This window comes from Macaca nemestrina, chromosome 15 (genome assembly GCF_043159975.1).
Source record: "Macaca nemestrina isolate mMacNem1 chromosome 15, mMacNem.hap1, whole genome shotgun sequence".
Lineage (NCBI taxonomy): Eukaryota > Metazoa > Chordata > Mammalia > Primates > Cercopithecidae > Macaca > Macaca nemestrina.
In genome coordinates this window covers 96,027,138-96,053,697 of record NC_092139.1, presented here as the reverse complement: position 1 = coordinate 96,053,697, position 26,560 = coordinate 96,027,138, and the positions used below count along the sequence as shown (strand labels likewise).

Genomic DNA, 26,560 nt, shown 5'->3' with positions numbered 1-26,560 from the left:
GTGGCTCAAGCCTGTAATCCCAGCACTTTGGGAGGCCGAGACGGGCGGATCACGAGGTCAGGAGATCGAGACCATCCTGGCTGACACGGTGAAACCCCGTCTCTACTAAAAAATACAGAAAACTAGCCGGGCGAGGTGGCGGGCGCCTGTAGTCCCAGCTACTCCGGAGGCTGAGGCAGGAGAATGGCGTAAACCCGGGAGGCGGAGCTTGCAGTGAGCTGAGATCTGGCCACTGCACTCCAGCCTGGGCGGCAGAGCGAGACTCCGTCTCAAAAAAAAAAAAGAAAAAAAAAAAAAGAAAATAAAAAAAGACCTTCCTTGCAGGGCTGTGAGATAATGAATGTAGGCATAGGTTCTAGCATAGATTAGTGGCTCAATAAATAGTACCTGTTTATTCAGCTAAAATTGTTAATATTATTATTATAAAGATAATGCCCTCTATTGAATTTCAGATTCTCAGGCGTAGAAAAGAACTCAAAAGCAGTCCCTTTGAGTTAACTAATTGTTTTGGGTGTTTTAATGGCTTACTTATACTGATATAGCTAGTGATCAATCTGCATATAATCTCCCACATTAGCCAATCCTGGGAATGCATACAGAAGTCTGAGGGTAGTAAGTTAAACATTGTTGGACCATTGGTACATCAGTTACTATTATTGTGCATATTAGTTGGTATTCTAGTAGTTTACCTGTTATATTCCCAACTATCAAAACAGCTTTATGGTGGTTTAGGAGTTGGTAGACATGTTGGATGGTAAATAATAGAATTATATAATATTTTTATATTTGTAGATGTATCTCCTTAAATAGGATGGAATAATTTCACAGAAGATGAATGAAACTCAATCCCCATAGAAATATTTTTTATAGTAATGAAATTAGTGCTAAATTTAGAGAACAAATGGAATCTATTAAAGTTCATTGGGGGTAAAATTCTTGATTAAAATATTTTATTCTGTCAGATACTTCAAATCTTTTTTCTTCAAATCAGAAATTAAGATTTTGGCCTAGAGTACTTTCCTTTTCCTTTTTTTCCCTCTAGATATAGCTGCCTTACAAGTCTAAGTATGTCTTTTGAAATGATTTCCTGACCACGTAGGTGTTTTTGGCTTTGATTCTTTAGGAGCCGTTGGGTGCCTCTGAAACTGCATGCTTTACTTTTTATATTGGAGCAGATGTCGTGGCACTAAGACCCAGAAACCGTTTGCTCTGTGTGGCTGGAGCTGGGCTGGCTGTGCTCGCACTGAAGGGAAGGAAGTCATTAGTGCAGACTGAGCTGTGGAGTTGGGTTCTTGCAGGATTTCCTTCCAGCCTTTCCCCACTAAGGTTCTTGGGAATTAAAAAAAAAAAAAAATCTAAACACACAAACCAAGTTTTCCTATTTACAGTGTTCAGGGAAGGTAGGCATTTCGAGAAGGGCAGATCCTTTTCCCAAGTTATCCAAGAAGGAAGCGAAAACAGCGTAAAGAAGCTCTGATTACAGATCTTTGGAATTTTCTTTGCTAAATTTTACAAACGAGAAATACACCCAGAATTGTGGGAATTGCTCCAGGCTGCGCGTGAGGGTTTGATTGCTTGTCTAATCTTTTCTGAGAAGAGGAGAATTCGCCAAAAGGGGTTTGGATGGCAGAAGCCCGGCTGGGATTCTGTAGCAGCTCGCGTTCTCGGTCTCTTCTCTGAGGGAGGGTCTCTGCAGTCAGCTCGGAGACCCCCTGCCGCAGGCTCCTTTTGCAGACACCGGCCGGGAAAATGCCCTGCTCTGGCAGGAGTACGCCGGTGGCTGCTGGGACTTCCTAGCCTGGTGGGAAGTGTGTTCGTGGTTTGGGGATACTTTTCATTGAACTGAAGGCGAAAAGACTGGACTCTCCTGGGGCTTTTCCCATTGCAGTGAATATGGGAAAGAATTAGGGGGTGGGAGGGAGGCAGCATGACTTGCAGTCGTCGCTGCCCTGCATCTGCCCCCAGCCCCCAGCCAACATCTTGATGTTCCACGTATCGGCTTTACAAATATGATGAAATGGCAGCCCCGGAAGAAGGTAAGTGTCCTGGAGAGCGGACGGGGCCCCAAAGCCTAACCCGGGGAAGGGTGACACGGGGCGGTTGCCTTCAGGTCTTTCCACCCCTTCCGTAGTTCGCTGGGCCAGCTGGTCCAAACAGCCCTGGTTCCTTTAGGACTTGCATCAGTCCCTTAGGGACGAGTTACCAAGTCTGGTCTGCATCTGCATCCACTGCCCTCTTAAGTTTTTCCTTCGTGATATGCGTGGACCCCCAGGGGTGACAGCTCAGAAACACCCGTTTGCTTTAGAAGTCCTGTGCAGACAGTGACACGATTAGCTTTGCGGGAGCCAGCCAAGAGCTGCTAGGTGTTGCCCCATGGCGGGGCGTGGGGCGGGAGTGGATTTGAGGCTGCACCCCGACACAGGCCCCGCAGGTGGTGTTATAACACCTATTTCCCCAAGGGGTTAAAAGGCTCGGAGCCGCTGGCAGCTGTTTCCCCAGGGCCCCGCTGGGGGGCGAGCAGCCCCAGCACACCAGCCCAGCAGCTGGTTCCGGGGCAGCGGGCCGAGGGGCCTCCTGCCTGAGCGCCTGGGGCTGGCCATAGCCGGGCCTTCAGCCTGCGGGGCTCCTGAGGCCTCGTGGGCCCGTGCGAGTGCCTGCGCTGGCCATTGTGCACGGGCGTGTGTCTGTGCGTGTCAGCGTGCACCAGCGTGTGTGAATCGATCATGGGGAAAAGGGGGAGGGGGCACTTTGCTTTTTGTGAGATTATTTCCTAATATGGCTCCTTTGTTGAGAACTCAAGAAAAAAAAAATCCAGCAGTTCTATCAAAATAAATTGCTATTGGTCCCAGAAATAACGTTTCTAAATGTGGGACTGGTCCCTACCCTAGGACGTCGAGGGAGAAAGACAGCTTTCTTCAAGTTGTTGGCCGCTGTACATTTGGCTAGGGCTCCCTTTTGCTAACTTGTCTGACTGCCCCTAACTGTTAGGTGAACCCAGTTCACTGCGTAACAGGACTTTTTTTTTTTTTTTTTTTTTTTAAACTTCAAATACCTCATTTGGCCGTGGGTTTTATTGACATTCTTCTGAAGGAAAACATAGCAAACTGAATGTGCTGTGGTCCTCCCCAGCCTTGACCTGTCTCTGTTAGCAGCTGCCTGGTTTTTACTTGAACGAGCTAAACTGACTCTTTTCTTTGTGGCATGACGTGTGATACCGTGTTTTATATCAGAACTGAAATAGAAATCGTGTGAGGTGCATGAGAAGATATTGTGCATTTGTTTTATTGCTGGAGAATCTAACAAACCCTGCCTCAGCATAGCCTGGTGAATTGAAAGGTTTTCTTTGATATCTAATTGATGGGATTTTGTCCTCTGACCCTGTCTTTTCTGCCTCATCCTGAAGTCAAGAATCTTTCATATATTATAATAGTTCTCATCATAGAGCTTCTTTCAGTTAGATTGATTTCATTTACTTTGGTTGAGAGACCCATATATTTCCCACCCCCACCTCCAACCCCAATACAGACAGAATGAGGAAAACTCATAGAAGAAACCATATAATTAAGCAATTTAAACAGATCTGCGTATTCCTAAAGTCCCCCATTTCTTCTATATTTGTAAATTGCATGTTTATGAGTAGTTTTAAGATGTCTGCAAACTGTACATTCATAAACGTCTGCTTTTTCTATTTTACCCAATATGCAGTAACTCATGTGGTTATGTCTGTGGAAACCCCTCTGGGTACTGGTATTGCTTGAACCACGGAAGCATTATTCTTGGCAGTCAGGTGGATTTCTGGACTCTGGAAGATTCTGTTTCAAGTGTTAGGATTCACTCTGCAGTATTTACTCACTCCGTGATGCTTAAATTGCTATACCAGAAGGTTGTATTTTTTCACTGTATTAATAATCTCATATCATCATGTTGTAAAGATCCAGATACAATTCTTCAGAGTTCATAGAAGATTAAAAAATAAGCTGAGCCATCAAATACTATATGATTATTTGGTGGTAGCTTGAAAACAATTCTTGCTTCTTCTACATTGGAAATGGGAGCTTCCTTGGAAGAGATTAGATATCCTACTCTGGTAGGGCATCGGTAAGTCTTTACAAAGATTAGGTTTATTTTCTTACTCTTGCCAGAATACTCACATGATCAGATCATTGCCATGGTTTCTGGCTGGGTCTGCTAACACATTTGTAGTGGTACAGTCACATGCCATGTGTTTTACCAAACGGTTTCTTAAAAACCATTTACCCTACAGATGAAAAGTGATACTGCATTGGTGTGATTTTAACAAAGCTAGGAAGATCATCCAAAGAGTGCTGCCCCAAGCAGCGTTTGTGGTGCTTGCTATCATGGTGTCCTGTCAGTCACTACTAGTTTTGGCTTTTCTAAATTCTAGGCTCATTGTAAGAGAATGATTATAGGTTCTAGATATCTTTGTTTCTAACCGAGCATGCAGCTGGGGTATATGATTGAAGGGGAGCTCTCTCCTCTCTTTTCTCTGCTTACTTGCTGGATTAATCTAAATACTAAAACAAGCTTTTTAAAGATGTGAGTCTGTAATATTCAGTTAGGGTTTGCAACCTTTTCACAAAGAAACTGTCAGAACAAAAGTAATCATGTTCTGCCCCCAGTATCAATGAGGACCTTAGGTCCCAGTCTTCTAGAGCACAGTAGGTCTCCCACCAAGAGCCATGTAATTGCCCTAAAAAGCAAGATTCACAAGTGTATACTTACATGTCCAAATTCATTCCATTGTATAAATTAAATGTGTATAGCTGGCCAGGCATGGTGGCTCACGCCTGTAAGCCCAGCACTTTCGGAGGCCAAGCGAGCGAATCACCTGAGGTCAGGAGTTCGAGACTAGCCTGGCCAACATGGTGAAACCCCATCTCTACCAAACATACAAAAAATTAGCCAGGTGTAGTGACGGCGCCTGTAATCCCAGCTACTCAGAAGGCTGAGACAGGAGAATCGCTTGAATCTGGGAGGCGGAGGTTGCAGTGAGCCAAGATCACGCCATTGCAATCCAGCCTGGGCAACAAGAATGAAACTCTGTCTTAAAAAAAAGAAGTGTACAGCTTTTTCTATGTCAATCATGCCTCAAAAAAGTGGTTTAAAATAGAGCAAGATTCTGGGCAGTTAACCCAATCTTGTCATGCTAAGAATGGCATTTAATACCATACAGATAAACAGCTATAATTTTAAAAGCGCTTGTTCTTTGCTAGTCATCTTTAATAGGCCTATATGTGTTCATTTAATTCTTATCCAATGAGGTGATAGGTGTTATAATTTGCATTTTACAGATAAGCAAACTGAGGTTTAGAGGGGTGAAGTGACTTACCCAGTCAACATAGCATGGTAGGGTCACAGCTAGGATTGGACCAGGCCTTATTTACTTCAAAACATGTGTTATTTACCATTATACTTGGGAATTTTTCTGACCAGGGATTTTTATCCAAGAAAGATAAAGCTGAGATGATCCTAATAAATGAAAGTTAAGCACAGCTTTGCTCCCTCACTTCTAGATACTAGCACCAAGTTGCTCTTCTTCTCGCTCCCCTTTCCTCTTGAGAAAAACAAAACATAGTGATTTTACCTACCTCTGAATTCTTGGAGCATTTAGAGTCTGTGCCTCTGTAAGTGGATTGTCTTTTATTGGTTGTAATCTTTTGGTCTCCTTGTGCATATATCTCTATTTGTGTATATATCTTGCCTCCTTATTACACTTAACTCCTTGAGTTCAGGAACCATATTTTACAATTCTTTTTTTGGTGCCAAGGATAATATATACTTATTTGATATAAAAGTAAATCAGAACTATTTTTAAAACCTGTACTTTTAGGCTTTCTTATATTTCAGTTGATTCATAGGTGCAGACTGTAGTGGATTGTTAAAGAAAACCAGAATATTTTGTCACTCATTTCTAATCTTTTGTAGATAATAGTAGGGAGGGGGAAATCACACTTTCGGCAAAATCTCAGTGGAAGTCATGGTTAAAACATAGTACCAGGCTCTGTCAACCAGGTACCCCATCCAGTGTCATGATTGTTTTATTCATATAACCTTATTGGCCTGGAAAAATATACTTTCCCCTGTTTTTACCTTTAGTCAAGAGACTATATTATGCATCACATTATTTTTATCTTATATTTGCCGAAATGATAGTAATTAAAATGCTTATCTCCTAGGAACACGTTTGTTTATAATTCTGAAGCTATTTCTGCTCTTTAAAATCCAAGGATTAGTATCAGATAACACTGTGTAAATAAGACTGCAGTCAAAACCTTCAGGAAAGCTGCTGCTGATTGGATTTCTTCATTGCTTATCTAATGTTATTTTACTGTTCACACATAATAAAAGACCATTAATAGGAATATGTCACATAAACTACATTAATTATGTCATTTGAGAGTCATATGATATATTTATCTTGTTATACTTGTCACATTAATAAAATGTGAATCTGGCTTCTCAAATGATTTCTCTGATGGAGTTTCATTTAAAAGCCTTGTTTGGAAGCTCATTTGTGAGGATTATGTCCTGTAGATTTGTGTCTTAGAATAGCTTATTACTTTTACAAAAGAATGTATTTCAAGTCCCTACGCTTTCTCTATGATGAAGTAGTTTGTTTCTGTATTATAAGGCTAAGTCTTAAATTTTAATAGGCCTATACTGAATTACTTAGTTACTTGCCAGAATGCTGTGCTAGTTGGTATTATTATCTTATTCATTTTGGGCCACAGTTTATTTAATAGTATAAAATCAGACTTTAAAAATAAGTATTGTGGACAAAAGTAGTCTTGTTCTATTATTCTTATTCTATTCTACTTAGAATAAGTAATACTTATTCTAAGACTAAGAGAAGTCTTAGAAATTTCATTATAGTAGTCTCTCTTCAAATCCATTCTATACACCATTGCCAGATCAATGCAACCAAGAGACCCAGGTTTTGGTTTGGGCGGATCTCTTGACCCTTGGCCTTGGGGGAGTCACTTAAATCTTTCACATTTGACTCCCCACTGTTATAGTTAGTGCCTCATTATATCACTTGCTGGATTTATTGCAAATGTCATCCTAATGAATTTTCTTTTTCTAGCTTCCTTTTCCCCCTCTAATCCTTCCAAGTAATTGTTTAGAAAACACACGTCCAGCCTAGGGAACATGGCAAAACCTCATCTCTACCAAAAAAACAAAAACTAGCCAGGTGCACTGGTGACACCTATAGTCTCAGCTACGTGGGAGGCTGAGGTGGGAGAATTGATTGAACCCAGTAGGTTGAGGCTGCAGTGAGCTGTGATAATGCCGTTACATTCCAGCCTGAGTGACAGAGCAATACTCTGTCTCAAACAAAACAAAAAAGCAAACTCCCAAACAACAACAACAAAAATGCATGTCTGTTCATATTACTCACCTTCTTAAAGCCGTACCCTGTTTCTTCCTTGTCTAGTAAATGTTCTTCAAAGTGGTATAAGCATACACTGGGCTGGGTTGAGAGGTGATGGTTGCAGGAAAATGACTGCATATGGGAAAATCTGAGAACTTATGTTTTTATGTATTTTTATATTCTAAAAGAATAAGAGCTGGGTGCAGTGGCTCATGTCTGTACTCTCAGCACTTTGGGAGGCTGAGGCAGGCAGATCACTTGAGGCTAGGAGTTTGAGACCAGCCTGGCCAGCGTACTGAAACCCCCCTCTACTAAAAATACAAAAATTAGCCGGGAATAGTGGTGCACGCTTGTTATCCCAGCAACTCAGCTGGCTGAGGCACGAGAATCGCTTGAACCCAGGAGGCAGAGGTTTCAGTGAGCTGAGGTCATGCCCCTGCACTCCAGCCTGGGTGACAGAGCGAGACTCTGTCTCAAAAAGAAAAAAAAAATAAAAGAATAAGAAATAAAATAAGCTTTACTGATCTTCTGATATGGTTTGCCACTTGAGCTTTCATTTGCTGAAAGGTCAAAGGGATTCTTAGTGGTGCCCACTCATTGTTGAAGTCATTTGTTCACTTTCAGTATGTTGTGGCATATTGTAGTTTACATCAGAAGATATCCACCTTAAACAATTAATTTTATTCAAAAGAAGAAGATGAAAAAGAAGACTGTGGTATAGGTTGTAGCATGATGGAGAGGATGGACTCTGAAGCTAGACTGCCTAGACTTGAATTCTAACCCAGCCTCTTAGCAGCTGTGTAATCAAGTTACTTAACCTCTCTGTACTTCAGAGATCTCAGCCGTTTAATGTGAATGGCACCTAGCTCTTAGTGTGACTCTGTGGCTATAATGTAAAATGCTTACAAGAGTTCTTTGCATATAAAAAGTACTTAATATGTTTTTCCTCGTAGTATCATAATATTCTATGGTCTAGCTGGACACAGCTCACTAAGTTTCTTTCCCCTTTCTAGAGTGCCTTCTCCTCATGTTCTTAACTTGCCTTCCTTTTGTTACTGGTTATACTTTAAGAACTAACTCAGCCTTCTCCTCCTTAGTGAATCCTTCTACAAGCAGTTCTTTTATTGCCAGGCATAGATGGCCATACCCTCCTTTGACTATACTTTTATAGACCACAGTTGTAGCCCTGTACTGAAGCTGTCAGTATGTCTGTCTCTATCAGTTTAAAGTTTTGAGGGCATAGGCACAGAGGAGGAGCTGAATGAATGAATGTGTAAATGATGAATGTATTTATGGGATGAGATGCACAGTGATCTTCAGTCAGTTGGCAAGATCCTCTGATTGGCCAGTTATTAGAAATGCTAAGCTTGCAAATTTGTGTCTATCGATTTATCACCCTCTCAGAAATGCAATATTGAATATAAGTGAGGGTGACTTATTCATTAGTAATGAGGGTGACTCATTAAAGGGATAATCTTAAGTATGTACCCATTAAAATTAAAGTCACAGTTATGAGGTCGTGGTTTGTAACGTTGTGCATGTACTAAATGCCACTGAATTTAACACTTTAAATGGTTAATTCTGTGTTATGTGAACTTCCTTTCAATTAAGAGCAGGGGGAGGGGATGGGAAAGTTACAGTTATTTGTGACACAACTCACAACTGATCACGTGGTATCAGCGCAGGCGTGCCATGGTTGTAAACCACCAGACTAAATCTTTATTCCTTTTAGTCCTAAATATTTTTGATTCTGTAAAATTGGTAGGGAATGATCATCTATAGAAAACTGCTTCCAGGAACATTTGAGAAGCTGGGAGTAGTTGATAGACTTGACAAGAAGTGAAGAAAGTCAGTGATGAAGAAATCTGAGTTGGCACCTTTACTGTACAGGAGCTAGCCAGTAAACATTGCCAGTGTGAGAGGCTACAGAGTTTAATTGGCCCAACTTCAAGAAAGGGTGCCAGCAGCCACCTTCATTTTGCTAGTCAGTCACAGTGATGACATGCTGTGGAAAACCTGAAATCCCGGCTGGCCCTGTCAGCTTCAGCTTCTACAGTGAATTCATTATATCATTAATAACAATGTATGTCTCAGCTTTAAGACTTTGCTTTTATTGATGTGCTAAAACCATGTCATTTTATTGAAAGCTATAAGAATTATATAATTTAACTGACATTTTCAGGATTTATAGGAAACCTTTGTCCTGAACTTTCTTGTTAGTCCACCCTTTTTAGGTTCTTCTAGCTAAGAGGAGTTCTCACATTCTCACATGATGGAATCCTTTAACTGTATTCCCTTTTCAGCACATTTTGCCATTTAGAGTATTCTGTTAGGGTGTTCTGTCATTGTTATTTTGAGTATTCTGTCCTTTTTGCATTCATTTTAAGAAAAGACATAAAATTATGTTCTTTGACTTACACCTTCTGTATAACAAACAGCATTTTTAGAGAAGTTTTGTGAAATAAGCTTGATGGCACTTGTCAAAGCTGCATATAAGCTTTTTTACTGGTAGATATCTCTCAATTTGAACTATTAAAGAATGAAATTTATCTATCTTATATCTGGTTAGTAAGCCAATGGTCATTCATGAATGCACTCATATTTCCAGCACCATTTACTTTGTGAGAGGTAATATTTTAGATTTACATCATATTGGGTGGCTGAGACTTGTAGAAGTACAGATGCTGAGGCAAGCCTGAGTTATGGAGCAGTTGACATTTGGAATAGGGGCCTGGTGGAGTTGGGAGGCGGGAGGTCTTTGTGGGAACTGATTGTTTGGACACACACTCTTCCAAACACTCGACGTATATAGGCTTGAACCTTTAAAGATAGTAGAAGGGAGAAGGTAAGGATGAAATCCAGAAGTATTAGATATTTTGGGAGCTCTGTTTATGAAGTAGAGATTTTCAGGCATAAGTAAGATTGTTGTTTTGTTTTTGAAAAGAAAATGTCACAGTGAGTGATGGTGGATACCTGATCATTTTGGTAGACTTTGAGTCTTTACCGCTTAATAATTAGTTTTTTTTTTTTTTCCCCAACAGAGGGTAGAATGGAGAGTAGGGATAGGGTTTCACCTTGTTGGCTAGGCTGATCTCGAACTCTTGACCTCGAGTGATCCGCCTGTCTTGGCCTCCCAAAGTGCTGGGATTATAGGCATGAGCCACCACTGCGCCATACCTGGCCATTTTTTTAGGTGAAGTTTTCTAAAATATATTACATATTTTCTGCCTTCTTAAACAGAAGGTACTAAGCATGATTTAACTTTCTCCTGATTACTCAGTATTATTATCACAAGCATGAATTATTCTACTGCTCTAACACAGTAAATCTTTAGGAGCTTTTAAGGAATGTAGAATTATTTATTTCTATACTAAATGATCCCAGATTGATGTTTTATTTCTTTTAAAATAATTTTATGTCTTCTTTGTATGGTTTTTATTTTTCTTTCTATATTGCTGAAAGTAATGCTGTTGTCATGTAAATTCATCAACTATCTACATATTAAACTAAGAAATCTCAAAAAGCTTGACATTTGTTCTCCCTTTATACTTTCTGGTTTTAGGCTATGTTTTAAATAGTTGAGGTAGTTAAATAAGTGACCTTTTGATAAGTAAGATAATATTTATTGTGGTGCTGATGACCAAGAATTAGATATATTTGAGGATCCTTGTCAGAAACTGAAAACATTTTGAATGATTGGCTAAAAGCCACTATAGGTTCCCCTTTTCTGATTTTTGCTTTGGTGTATCTGACTTGCCTTTTTTCCCTCCAATAACTTATTCAAACAAACACACGCAATACAAAACCATGGTGGAAGGAACTAGTATTAGAGGTTTATGTGAAGGGTAGAATTACATATCCTGGAGAGCATATGCAATTGCTTTTAAGAAGAAATGACCAAGGAACCCATGCAATTAATACATAATTAATATTTATTTAAATATTAATTAGTTCTATATTAATTAACTAAAATGCTATTTTTAGTGACACAAATATTATTTATTTTAGAGAATCCTTCTTGTTTAAGCCTAGGCTTTTGCTAGATAGTATTTATAATACTTAGACTAAAACATTTTTAAGAGGAAAAGAACTGTAAGGAGCATTTGATTTTGCAGACTAGTAAGCAGAGTAGCAGAAAGGTAAAATGGTTCCCTTGGATATCCCTTCTGAATAGCTATTCAGAAGCTGGCTCTTGACCTGGGTACTTTAATGGGGAGGGCTGTATCCACTGGGCTTCTCTGCTTCTGCTTCTTTAGGAGTTTGCAATCTAGGGTTGGGTTTGTTTATAAGAAAAGACTCCATCTCCAGAGAAAAAATAAATAAATAAAAGACAAGACAGTTTTATAGATAGTATATTTTGAAGATACTGAGAAGTTTATTTGCTTTCAGATATATTTTCTATAACTTATTTCTCTAAAATTCCTTTGTGCTGAGGCCTTAAAAATTCATAGTAAAATGCAAATTTGATAGTAACATTTGTGTGCTCTTTGTTATCTTTGCTGGCCAGTCATCCAGCAAGATGTTGAGAAACAGGATCCATATAACCACTTGATGTAGCTGGTAGGGAGGATTCATGAAACATCAAGACCATAGTGACTATGCGAACTATTTTGACAGGCCCACTTTGGTGGGGACCCTGGGTAGTCAAGAAACAACATTAAGGGGTCTGTGTTTTTGGGGGACAGGAGAAGAAGATAGTTGAGAATGGAGATAGAGGATGTTGACCACAAACTTCACATACTTTATAATTTCAAGGGAGTATTAGCTCTAGGTTACTGTAGATGATGCAAAGGACCAAGAGAAGGGAAGAAAAATTAATGATTATTATCAATAAAGGTAGAATAACTTAAGTGAAAAGTAAACAGTTTGTCAGTTTACACAAATACAAAATAGATCTCATTGATAAGTAAATCATAACTGCATATGCTTGTCATTATTCTAATTATTTCTGATGCTAGCTGTGGCTCTCAAGAAATTTTAACGAACTATATAAATGCTGTCCTATTCATAGTATTCATGAAACAAGCAATTTAGAAGAACTGGGCTATTATAGAACCAATATTTCCAGTAAATAACTGTAAATGTGGGCAAATTGTGCTAATTTGCGCAAAACTTGGTGACTTTATTTTTTAGGGTGAATCTGTAATATATCTTTGCATTGTCTCATACGAATTAAGAATGAATGAGAATGTAAAATTCCTAAAGCTAATTTTTAAAGTATTAACAAATCAATATATTTTACTGCTGATATTTATTTTATTTTTTATTTTATTTTATTTTATTTTATTTTGAGACAGAGTCTCAGTCTGTTGCCTAGGCTGGAGTGCAGTGGCATGATCTTGGCTCACTACAGCTTCCTCCTTCTGGTTTCAAGTGATTCTCCTGCCTCAGCCTCCCAAGTAACTGGGATTACAGGTGCGTGCCACCACGCCCAGCTCATTTTTGTATTTTTAGTAGAGACAAGGTTTTACCATATTGGCCAGGCAGGTCTCGAACTCCTGACCTCAAATGATATGCCTGCCTTGGCCTCCCAAAGTGCTGGGATTACAGGCGTGAGCCACTGTGCTCGTTGATTGAAACAAGATGAAAATATGGAGAAACTTAGTACATTTCTTTATCTTTTTGTTTAAAATGTAAGCATAACAATTCTAACTGTAAGAGATAACAGTTAAAGGAGGGATCTTAAGTTAACAGATTATTGACTATGTGTACTTACATATACAAGTAGAGTTACTGTTTATATTGACCAAATAAACTAGGTAAGATTAATAGGCACAGAGGTATAATCTTACCATGGATGAGTTTTAAACATTAATATGAAATTGTACAGTTTTTGTTAAATAAAACCAGATATTTGTTTAGAGTTTAAAATGTATATTATTCCTTAATAGACTGTGTAGCTATTTTAGAGACTGTTTCAATGACATGCTTCTAAATTAGAATAATTTTAAAAATCAAATTTATCATAAGTGATCATATTATTAAACATTTACTATAGCTGCAAGAGATGCAAATATGAATAAAGTGCATTTCTCAGGCTACAATCTAGAAGTGGGGATAATGCAAGTGCCCAAATACCTGAAATATGAGGTGGCATATGTTAAGTGTCACCAGAGAGGCACAAAGTTCTCTGGAAAGTGAATTAAAGGAGAGGTCACAGCTAGATTGGATGGGAGATGAAGTGTTTGGAATTGGGGGTAGGAATGAGTAGACCAAAAGAATCTTCACGGTAGAATCGTGTTTTAACTGGACTTGAAGGGTAGGCTGATTTTTACCAGACAGAGATGAAGAGGACATTCTAGGCAACAAGAAGAGGAAAGGCAAGCTCTGGGTATGTTTGTTTGTTTTTTTTTTTCTTTTACAGTGGTACGGAGTCTCAGTTTGGCTGGAGAATAGACTTCAAATGCCAGCTGAAATCCAGACAGTAATTGGCCCCAAAGATGGTGAAATTAGGTTTTTACATGCTTATTCTCCTCTTAATGCCCAATGAAACTGGTTTTTCTCCCATTTTCTTATTAAAAGAAAATGAAAAACTGAGTAGGCTGCAAATGATGGGATTTTATTTGGCTCTGCAAGGATTTTTATAAATACTACAGCAGCTGTTTACATGTTTTTCATGATTGCCCCATGCATATCAGAATGATTCTGCTCATTGTTTCATGCATAAGCCCACATTTGACTCAAGTTTATCTTTGAATGTTTGCCATTCTCATTTTGTTTGCACTCCTTTGGGTAATATTAGTTACTTGATGAAGGGACTCTCGTGTATTTGGAATTCCAAGCTCTTCCAACTTCAGAATGCCATGTCTTTACTACATATATTGTGTAGTACTGTTAAACAATCAGTTTGAGATCTGTAGCACAATTCACAGACCAACAATCTCTCCTGTATTTCCAAATAAAGTCTTTGAAGGGAATGATATTTGCAGAATGTGCTATAGTGGTAAATTTAGAGAGTACAAGATAATTACTTGTAATTATGGCAATTTCTGTAAGGGAAATCATCTTAATTTGTTCCCACTAAGAAATAGAATTGCTCTACTCATAGCATTTGAATCTTTTTAGGAGATTAATGCCGTGTGCCTTCATTACTTTGAATGGACATTACAGCTTTTCACTACATCTGAAATTACCCCTTAATTCATGCTTCTGTTTGAATTTCTGTTAAATGCAGTCTTCACTAAAAAAAAAAAAAAAAAAAAAAAAAAAAAAATATCATATTCCAGAGCCCTTGTTGGAGAGAACTTACACATCCATCCTAAGCAAATTGTAAAAGAATAATACATCTCACATTCTCTTGTGGGAGAATAAACCCACAAAGAAGTCATAGTCTGGATGTTGAAAAGAGTCTTTAACTCATACTTGGAGCATTCTCCTGTCATGCTCTTCTCTGAAGACTTTAAAATTTAGATGGCCTTTAGGCTGATTGGTAATTGCTGTGACTTAAAAGGAATGCTGTGTCTCTGGGCATTTTTGTGAAGACAGAATTCTGTCTACTTTTTAAGTATTCAGTTATACCATCTGGGAAAGGTAAGCTGTGTGTAGGTTAAAACAGAGAGAAATTGAAGTGGGAAGAATGGGTTTACAGTATAATATAATTAATTGGAAAGAATATTGAAAAAGAAATGATGGACATATGTCTAGATGGGAGACAAAAGTGCTAAGTATGGAAAGTTAACAGGCTGTGATTGTTTGCAAAAATAAATGATTTCAGATTATCAGAGCTGCTAGGGTTTTGAAATTTCTGAGTTTTTTCAGTTAGCAGCTATTTCTTCCCATTTTATAAGAATTTCTTTTGGCTACAGTAAATCAAGGCAAGTGTCTTAGTGCTAGAATTTCTATGTCCCTTGATGCCAGGTACAGTGCTCTGCATTGTGAAGATACTTTTCTGTGTTTGAGACCTGGGAGGGAGACAGGTAGCTTTGGCCATCATTTTTCAGCAATCAGAAGCCATGCTTGAGTACAGCAGCTTTTAGGTAGGATCAGGCAGAGGTAGTGAGATACAAACGCTACAAGTGATTCAAGAGCTGTTCTTTGATTTGGAAGTGTGCAGCCCCCTTCTACTAAGATCTAAATTTGTAGTCAAACTTTGATTAATTGATTGAATAATTATTTCTATATACGTTTACTGGGGGCTTACTCTGTGCCAGGTGCTGGCTATTTATATCATAATGAGAAGGCAAATTGAGTAACACTAATGATGACTCCACTATTTCAAAATTTGGGATTCTTCAGTTTACCCTTACAAATGTTTACTGAATTTAATTTAGTAACTATAAGCTTTTTAATAATTCATGAAGTGTTAGAACTTGGGGGATGCAGAATCAGATACAATATGATCCTTATTCTCAATGACTTTACAGTCTAGACAGGAAATCAGAATAGAAAATGAATTATTGCAATACAGTACAATAACAATGGTACCACAGATAGGGTGTTATGGGAACATTGAAAAGCAGGAGAAAGGAGGAGGAAATGATAAGAGCTAAGCATTGAACTATGTGTAGAAGTTGTCTAGGTTAATAACCACTTTGTATTTTCATAGTATAGACTTATTTATCCCTTCATTTTTACTAGAGTGATTTCAAAAGTGAAGGGATTTGCCATTCCAAATTCATATATATTTTCATAGTATTATATTGTTGTCCATATTTTGATTTTCTCTGAAATACTTCTGCAAGATAAATGGGCATTTCCTACATATTCACCTCTTATTAGTTTTCACAGTTGGATTGTTAATAAAATGAGTGCTACCTCTATTTTTTTGTCTTATGGTATGATGTTGTTCTTTCTTTGTAATACTTTTAATATTTAAACCTTTTGAGTATTATACCCATATTAATTTGTTTTTTCTTGATTTTTTAAATTGAGGAAGGCAGTTCTTAAAGTATATTCCACATGATTTACTGAGGAAGAAAAAATTCCATGGTTAGAAAAGTTTAGAAGAGGTGTACATATTGTCTCCCACTTAGAGATTCGTTTGGCACATTGTGAGGCTTCTGAGAAGTCTTAAAATTTAAAAAGTAAGGTAGGAGGGGAGGAGAAGAGAGACTTCTTTGCTTTTATTTGACTAAATATTTTCCTAATATGACTTCTTTTTTTTTTTTGATAACATAAAAATTTGTATTTGGGGAATTGCTTTCTTAACATATCTTTGTTTTTGGATTAGATATAAGAATTTATACACGTAATCAATATGGAAATATTCTTTTCCTCTTTTTTTGAGACAGAGTTTCACTCTTGTCACCCAGGCTGGAGTGCAGTGGGCGATCTCTGCTCACTGGAAACTCTGTCTCCTGGGTTCAGCGATCCTTCTGCCTCAGCCTCCCGAGTAGCTGGGATTACAGGTGCTCGCCACCACGCCCAGTTAATTTTTTGTATGTTTAGTAGAGACGGGGTTTCTCCATGTTGTGCAGGTTGGTGTCAAACTGACCTCAGGTGATCCACCTGCCTCGGCCTCCCAAAGTGCTGGGATTACAGGCGTGAGCCACCGCGCTCAGCCTCTTTTCCTCTTATAGTTGAAATTAGTTGGAAAGAAACAAAGGAGGCAAGAGAAGTAAATAAAATGAAAAGACTATAGGAATAGAAAGATGTAAGAGAAAAATATTGATAGCGGCACAAAGGTAAAAAGAAAATATATCTTGTAAAATTATAAAATGTTATTAAAATGTGACATAGTAAAATCCATTTATCAGGTTTCTGAATTTAGTATTTCCTCAGAAACATGAAAATATTATTAAGTGCCAAAGTATTTTTCTCACATTTAATTTTTTACAGTGCTTAGAACATTACTGTTTTTCCTGAAAAATGTTATCTGTAGGTTTCACTTTATTATTAAAGGACTAAAATTTTTAACAATGTAAAGTTAGATAAGAGGGCATAGTTCCCTTGGTGAATTTCACAATTGGTAAAGCATTTTTCCTTCCTTACTGTTGAAGGGCAGATAAGTTTGAGGTGGTATGAAAAGAATCTCTGAGTGAGATGCTGCCTGTGACAGTGTGAACTGTAGTAGAACATCTCTAGGTATTGAATGAAAGTATGGATTTTTGCTTGGTTACATTTTTTAATGGGGCACTATTATTCTTTTGGACCTCTAATGGGGAAAAATAGGCCATTTCTGAACTTGATTAGAGGGAAGGTCAAGGAATGTTGTTGAGTCTCCAGCCCTTGTCTTGCCAAGTAGCTTAGATAAGAAGAGGAATACTGAGGGGAAACAGCATGATCTAAGTCTTGTCAAAATAGACTAGTTAGCTCTTACATGGTGGATCACCGAGTGGTTCCCTTATGCTAGTGCAGCCTTAGGAACTAGGAAGTAAGAAACTTGGGAAGCTGTACACATAGATCTCTTGGGGTTAGAATGTAGCTATTTTAGGAATTTAGAATGGTCTGATCCAACTCCTGGAGCAAACCAACTAGCTATATAAAGATAGATTCAGAAAATGGACTATGTAAGCCTGACTTTGTGTGTGTTTAAATATTCTGTTTAGTTTTGTTAACCTTGGCATTTTAAGTCTTTTTGAAAATGTTACCAGCTGTACTGAAGACAACCAAAGGAAAGTTTTGTTGTTGTCTTCCACCCCCACTAGGTTGGGTCATTCACTGAACAAATATTTACCAAGTGCCTTTTGAATTTTCTTTCTTTTTTTTCTTTTTGATTTGGAGTCTCACTCTGTCACCCAAGCTGGAGTGCAGTGGTACGATCTCAGCTCACTGCAACTTTGGCCTCCTGGGTTCAAGTGATTCTCCTGCCTCAGCCTCCTGAATAGCTGGGACTACAGGGCACGCACCACCATGCCTGACTAATTTTTGTATTTTTAGTAGAGATGAGGTTTCACCATGTTGGCCAGACTGGTCTTGAACTCCTGACCTCAAGTGATCCATCTCCCTCAACCTCCCAGGGTGCTGGGGTTAAGGGCGTGAGCCACTGCGTTCAGCCAAAATTTTGTTGAGGGAAGCTAGCTGCTAGTGAGATGATGGCAGCCACCATCAAAGTAAATGGACCTCAGGAGAGAGCAAGACTGAGGAGATATTGTTGGGCCCTCTTGTAGTGCAGAAAAGCTGCCCTTACTCTGTCCCCAAAGTCCCTCATTCCATCACAACTTGCCCAAGTTGAACTCATTTTTCAAGGCCTTGCCCAAGCCTCTTCATGGTGAGGTTCTCCTAGATTCACCAAGTTGGAATTAATCCCTTCTTTAACTGCACTCTTTTTACCTTCATTAGAGCAATTATTGCAGTTTGATCACTTGATCAATGAATCGATTAGTTTATTGATTCAACATGTTTTCATTACACACGGTGTATCAGCCATTCAATACATCAGAGAAAGTACTGATGAGTAAAGCTCTATCCCTGTCTTCAAGGAGCTAATCGTGCATTCCTTTTGCTTGTTTATATTGGTTTCTCCCACTTGATCTTAAACCCCTGAAGGACCCAGTAATGGGCACTTACTCATCTTCTCTCACATGCCTAACATAGTGCCTGACTTGTAAAAGGCATTTAGCCAGTGCCTTTGAATATAATATATTTGTTTTTGTTTCTGACACATGCAGAACTGAAGATTCTTGGATATTGGTCCATTATTTGACATTTGTATAATAGTCTTGTATTGGAGGAAAATAGAGTTCTGACAGGTTATATTAAATGACACATCCAGCTGTATTTAGTATGTCAGCAACAGACTAATTCATATTCTGATACTTTTTATTTTTATGTTAGTTTACAAGCCACTGAACTATTGTGCCTTACTTTAGCTTATATTAAATAAACCAAATAACTGAAGAACTGTGTTTTAGAAATGTAAATTTGTAGTAGAAACAAAGGATTGGATCTTTGTTTATATGTACAGTGACTTAGTAAGCAATAGAGTCAAATGTCAAAAGGCTTTTAGGTCACTGGTTGAGTAGCATTGTGGTTTATTATTTACCTTTTGCCTACCACAAATGTTCTTCTAATCCAGGAACCCAGAGTAATGTTTGCTGAGAGTCTCTACAACGCCTAAACAATGAAATATTCACATGCTTTAGTGGTAGCAAAATTGAATGGCAAACAGCTGCCAGCAGCTATTCCTGACTGATCTAATCCAGGAGGTTTGTGAAACAGGAACATATGGATAGGGGCTAACTGGAAATTAGCAAAGATCTAAATGTTTGACTAAATGTGGTTATAGTTTGGTATGATAAAGCCCAGAGGTGAGAAATGACCTCATATCGGAGCCAAATAGTAAGAACTTTACTGGAAACGACTATGACACTAAAAGAATTAGGTATGAGATGCTTTTACCTGGTACTGTATTCAAAGGAAGCTGTTATTATACTTATACTATGGCTTGAATAAAGAGATAATACCTCAAAAGGACCTAAAAAGGCATCATCTCTGTCAGAGTATAGTTAGGAAACATATATTAATATTTAATTATAATACAATGTTCCAAGTATTCTAATAGAAGTGTGTAGTAAAAATCATGAGAACACTGAGAAAGGAACATGAAGGAAGTAGGGAAGGTTTCCCATACTTGAGGGAGGAGTTGTCCCATGGAGAGGAATAGAAGGTTTTGTTTCAGGCAGGGTATTACCATAGACAGAGGCATGAAGGTATGAAACAGTAGAACACATTTATTTATTTACTTATTTGTTTGTTTATTGTGAGAGTGTAAAGTGTTATGGGCAAGTAATTATTAAGAGCCTAATTTATATATCAAAACATCAAGTTGTATGCCCTAAATATACACAATTTCTATTTGCCAATTATACTGGAATTGGCTAGAAAACAAAGAGCCTAATTTCCTGTATTCCTTGAAGTAAATAGTACCAAAAATGATAAATCAGGAAAATGTATTTCCTGGGTCTTTATAGTACCTTTTGATTTGCAGGTATTTTTCCAAGTTATTTCATCAGGTTAATTCATATGAGTGGAGTGGTTTAAAAAATCCTGGCCTTCCCAGATGTAGCATTCAAGATTTAAATTGCTCTAGTAATCCCCAAATTTGTGATTTTGCTGAAGCATACATTGTAAGTTGTTTAATGAGTGAAGATAGCTGGCTCCCCATCAACCTTGTATCAAACCATTTTATAACTATGCCCACATTTGGATTACTGCTAGTGTAATCCAACTTCCACCTGCTGTGCACTGCCCACCATCCTCCTCTTTATCATAATGGCCTGTGTGCTATACAGTGACTGTCATCAGCACTTGGAAGCATTGCTCTGATTTTACACAGGCAGGTAAGGTTAATGTGACTACTGTAATGATGCAACTTAATGGACTTTAGAGTTTATTTGCATGCCCAGATTTATTTTAGTGGCATTATAAATTGCTTTAGTCCAGTAGTATTTATAGAACGATAGAGGGCTGAAATGGATTACTTAAAATTTTATCATACTTTACTGAATTTTGTGGGGAAAGCTATGTGCTGTAGTATCATTTGCAAATTTGTTTTTTTGTTTTTGTTTTTTGAGATTGAGTCTCACTCTGTCACCTAGGCTGGAGTGCAGTGGTGCAATCTTGGCTCACTGCAACCTCTGCCTCCTGGTTCAAGCGATCCTCCTGCCTCAGCCTCCTGAGTAGCTGGTATTACAGGCAGGCGCCAACATGCCTGGCTAATTTTTGTATTTTTAGTAGAGATGGGGTTTCACCATGTTGGTTAGGCTGGTCTCGAGCTCCTGACTTCGTGATCTGCCCACCTTGGCCTCCCAAAGTGCTGGGATTATTATGGGTGTGAGCCACGGTGCCCAAGGATTTAGAATTTTCCAGAGATCTTTAGGAATGTCAGGAATCTACAGTAGTTTTTGACTGTTAATCTAAAAACTTTTACATGACAGGTACATGGTATGTATTATCTGTATTTCTTCATTAAAAAACCAAACTCTGCTTTCACTATTTTAAGTGAAGAAGTAGGTGACTGGAAATAAGAAAATGGCGATTTATACCATCCATTGATTGTTAGGAATTAATAATGATGTTAACAATACATATTTAAAAATATATCATTGATTTTTAAAATAAAAATTAGGCTTTTGTTATATACAAAATGAGAAATTCATCAGATTTTTAAAATGCTTTTAAACTTATACAGGTATGAATAAAAATTAACTTATTTAATGTTATTAAATAGCAAGACAAGAAGATTGTGTAGAATTTAGAGGTACTTGAAGTTTTAAATCAGAAGTGACAAGATGTGACGATCAGAGTGTTTGTGGTATTGCATTACGTAGGTTCAAAAAAGCCATTCATACATGTGCCTATTTATATATAGAATCCCTTACTCCTCGTCAAAGCCATTTAGCAGGGAAACCATTCAAGTGTAAAGTGAGAGGAAGACAGCCTTCTTTTCATGTTTTTGAACATTACACTGTTGATTTTATTGTGTTGAGTATAACATTTTGTGCTCTGCTGATTTAGCAGAGATACTTATATTCATTTACTCCTCTCCTTTCATTTTAACAATTATCATTGGAATTTTTAAAAACAGAAATACACCGAAGACCATAACATCCCCGTCAAATCTCTTCAAAGCTTATATTTCTTACTCTGTTTTTTTTCCTGACTAGGTATTTATCATAACTCTTCTTTTTTTTTTTTTTTTTTTTTTTTTTTGAGACGGAGTGTTGCTCTGTCACAAGGCTGGAATGCAGTGGCGTGACCTCTGGTCACTGCAACCTCCACCTACCGGGTTTAAATGATTCTCCTGCCTCAGCCTCCCCAGTAGCTGGGACTACAGGCACGTGCCACAAAGCTCAGCTAATTTTTGTATTTTTAGTTTCACCATGTTAGCCAGGATGGTCTCGATTTCCTGACCTCATGATCCGCCTGCCTTGGGCTCCCAAAGTGCTGGGATCACAGGTGTGAGCCACTGCACCCGGCCCCTAATTCTTCTTGATCCGAAGTAGCAACTATTGACATTTTTGTTAAATGTCTTAAGCAGTCACAAAATTTCATCAATTCTTCTATAAATGGTAACTTCATCTTTAAATAGATAATTATCCATTAATTGATAATTATTACTAATACATATATGGAAAGACAACATTCCAATCTCATTAGTCATCAGAGAAATGTGATATACCTTTGTGGGGCTCTGGTTTCTTTTTTTTTTTTTATTATACTTTAAGTTATAGGGTACATGTGCATAACGTGCAGGTTTGTTACATATGTATACTTGTGCCATGTTGGTGTGCTGCACCCATCAACTCATCAGTACCCATCAACTCGTCATTTACATCAGGTATAACTCCCAATGCAATCCCTCCCCCCTCCCCCCTCCCCATGATAGGCCCCGGTGTGTGATGTTCCCCTTCCCGAGTCCAACTGATCTCATTGTTCAGTTCCCACCTATGAGTGAGAACATGCGGTGTTTGGTTTTCTGTTCTTGCGATAGTTTGCTGAGAATGATGGTATCCAGCTGCATCCATGTCCCTACAAAGGACACAAGCTCATCCTTTTTTATGGCTGCATAGTATTCCATGGTGTATATGTGCCACATTTTCTTAATCCAGTCTGTCACTGATGGATATTTGGGTTGATTCCAAGTCTTTGCTATTGTGAATAGTGCCGCAATAAACATACGTGTGCATGTGTCTTTATAGCAGCATGATTTATAATCCTTTGGGTATATACCCAGTAATGGGATGGCTGGGCTATGGTACTTCTAGTTCTAGATCCTTGAGGAATCGCCATACTGTTTTCCATAATGGTTGAACTAGTTTACAATCCCACCAACAGTGTAAAAGTGTCCCTATTTCTCCACATCCTCTCCAACACCTGTTGTTTCCTGACTTTTTAATGATCGCCATTCTAACTGGTGTGAGATGGTATCTCATTGTGGTTTTGATTTGCATTTCTCTGATGGCCAGTGATGATGAACATTTTTTCATGTGTCTGTTGGCTGTATGAATGTCCTCTTTTGAGAAATGTCTGTTCATATCCCTTGCCCACTTTTTGATGGGGTTGTTTGTTTTTTTCTTGTAAATTTGTTTGAGTTCTTTGTAGGTTCTGGATATTAGCCCTTTGTCTGATGAGTAGATTGCAAAATTTTTCTCCCATTCTGTAGGTTGCCTGTTCACTCTGATGGTAGTTTCTTTTGCTGTGCAGAAGCTCTTTAGTTTAATTAGATCCCATTTGTCAATTTTGGCTTTTGTTACCTTTGCTTTTGGTGTTTTAGACATGAAGTCTTTGCCCATGCCTATGTCCTGAATGGTATTACCTAGGTTTTTTTCTAGGGTTTTTATGGTATTAGGTCTAACATTTAAGTCTCTAATCGATCTTGAATTAATTTTCGTATAAGGAGTAAGGAAAGGATCCAGTTTCAGCTTTCTACTTATGGCTAGCCAATTTTCCCAGCACCATTTATTAAATAGGGAATCCTTTCCCCAGTTCTTGTTTTTCTCAGGTTTATCAAAGATCAGATGGCTGTAGATGTGTGGTATTATTTCTGAGGACTCTGTTCTGTTCCATTGGTCTATATCTCTGTTTTGGTACCAGTACCATGCTGTTTTGGTTACTGTCGCCTTGTAGTATAGTTTGAAGTCAGGTAGCGTGATGCCTCCAGCTTTGTTCTTTTGGCTTAGGATTGTCTTGGCAATGTGGGCTCTTTTTTGGTTCCATATGAACTTTAAAGCAGATTTTTCCATTCTGTGAAGAAACTCATTGGTAGGTTGATGGGGATGGCATTGAATCTATAAATTACCTTGGGCAGTATGGCCATTTTCACGATATTGATTCTTCCTATCCATGAGCATGGTATGTTCTTCCATTTGTTTGTGTCCTCTTTTATTTCACTGAGCAGTGGTTTGTAGTTCTCCTTGAAGAGGTCCTTTACATCCCTTGTAATTTGGATTCCTAGGTATTTTATTCTCTCTGAAGCAATTGTGAATGGAAGTTCATTCATGATTTGGCTCTGTTTGTCTGTTACTGGTGTATAAGAATGCTTGTGATTTTTGCACATTAATTTTGTATCCTGAGACTTTGCTGAAGTTGCTTATCAGCTTAAGGAGATTTTGGGCTGAGAAGGTGGGGTTTTCTAAATATACAATCATGTCATCTGCAAACAGGGACAATTTGACTTCTTCTTTTCCTAACTGAATACCCTTGATTTCTTTCTCTTGCCTGATTGCCCTAGCCAGAACTTCCAACACTATGTTGAATAGTAGTGGTGAGAGAGAGCATCCCTGTCTTGTGCCAGTTTTCAAAGGGAATTTTTCCAGTTTTTGCCCATTCAGTATGATATTGGCTGTAGGTTTGTCATAAATAGCTTTTAAGATTTTGAGATACGTTCCATCAATACCGAATTGATTGAGAGTTTTTAGCATGAAGGGCTGTTGAGTTTTGTCAAAGACCTTTTCTGCATCTATTGAGATAATCATGTGGTTTTTGTCTTTGGTTCTGTTTATATGCTAGATTACGTTTATTGATTTGCGTATGTTGAACCAGCCTTGCATCCCAGGGATGAAGCCCACTTGATCATGGTGGATAAGCTTTTTGATGGGCTGCTGGATCCGGTTTGCCAGTATTTTATTGAGGATTTTTGCATCAATGTTCATCAGGGATATTGGTCTAAAATTCTCTTTTTTTGTTGTGTCTCTGCCAGGCTTTGGTATCAGGATGATGTTGGCCTCATAAAATGAGTTAGGGAGGATTCCCTCTTTTTCTGTTGATTGGAATAGTTTCAGAAGGAATGGTACCAACTCCTCCTTGTACCTCTGGTAGAATTCAGCTGTGAATCCATCTGGTCCTGGACTTTTTTTGGTTGGTAGGCTATTAATTATTGCCTTAATTTCAGAGCCTGCTATTGGTCTTTTCAGGGATTCAGCTTCTTCTTGGTTTAGTCTTGGGAGAGTGTAAGTGTCCAGGAAATTATCCATTTCTTCTAGATTTTCCAGTTTATTTGCGTAGAGGTGTTTATAGTATTCTCTGATGGTAGTTTGTATTTCTCTGGGGTCGGTGGTGATATCCCCTTTATCATTTTTTATTGCATCTATTTGATTCTTCTCTCTTTTCTTCTTTATTAGTCTTGCTAGTGGTCTGTCAATTTTGTTGATCTTTTCAAAAAACCAACTCCTGGCTTCATTGATTTTTTGGAGAGTTTTTTGTGTCTCTATCTCCTTCAGTTCTGCTCTGATCTTAGTTATTTCCTGCCTTCTGCTAGCTTTTGACTGTGTTTGCCTCTTGCTTCTCTAGTTCTTTTAATTGTCATGTTAGAGTGTCTATTTTAGATCTTTCCAGCTTTCTCTTGTGGGCATTTAGTGCTATAAATTTCCCTCTACACACTGCTTTAAATGTGTCCCAGAGATTCTGGTATGTTGTATCTTTGTTCTCATTGGTTTCAAAGAACATCTTTATTTCTGCCTTCATTTTGTTATGTACCCAGTAGTCATTCAGGAGCAGGTTATTCAGTTTCCATGTAGTTGAGAGGTTTTGATTGAGTTTCTTAGTCCTGAGTTCTAGTTTGATTGCACTGTGGTGTGAGAGACAGTTTCTTATAATTTCTGTTCTTGTACATTTGCTGAGGAGTGCTTTACTTCCAATTACGTGGTCAATTTTGGAATAAGTGCGATGTGGTGCTGAGAAGAATGTATATTCTCTTGATTTGGGGTGGAGAGTTCTGTAGATGTCTATTAGGTCTGCTTGCTGCAGAGATGAGTTCAATTCCTGGATATCCTTGTTAACTTTCTGTCTCATAGATCTGTCTAATGTTGACAGTGGGGTGTTGAAGTCTCCCATTATTATTGTATGGGAGTCTAAGTCTCTTTGTAAGTCTCTAAGGACTTGCTTTATGAATCTGGGTGCTCCTGTATTGGGTGCATATAAATTTAGGATAGTTAGCTCTTCCTGTTGAATTGATCCCTTTACCATTATGTAATGGCCTTCTTTGTCTCTTTTGATCTTTGATGGTTTAAACTCTGTTTTATCAGAGACTAGTATTGCAACCCCTGCTTTGTTTTGTTACCCATTTGCTTGGTAAATCTTCCTCCATCCCTTTATTTTGAGCCTATGTGTGTCTCTGCATGTGAGATGGGTCTCCTGAATACAGCAGACTGATGGGTCTTGACTCTTTATCCAGTTTGCCAGTCTGTGTCTTTTAATTGGAGCATTTAGTCCATTTACATTTAAGGTTAATATTGTTATGTGTGAACTTGATCCTGCCATTATGATATTAACTGGTTATTTTGCTCG

General features: G+C 38.2%; 1 protein-coding gene across 14 annotated transcripts in view; it reads left to right on the top strand.

The window, feature by feature from the left end:
* Nucleotides 1–26,560, top strand: part of LOC105495739 (tetratricopeptide repeat domain 28) — a 715,636-nt gene that overhangs the window by 235,222 nt on the left and 453,854 nt on the right. For 2 of the 14 annotated variants that reach the window (XM_071080889.1, XM_071080888.1), the window contains exon 1: nt 290–2,036. The exons of 11 other annotated variants lie outside the window; for them this stretch is intronic. In XM_071080889.1, the coding sequence (XP_070936990.1) occupies nt 2,010–2,036 (27 nt within the window). In that variant the 5' untranslated portion in view covers nt 290–2,009. Of the gene's footprint in view, nt 1–288; nt 2,037–26,560 lie in introns of those variants that run through there. One more of the 14 variants, XM_071080887.1, reaches the window with a different exon arrangement.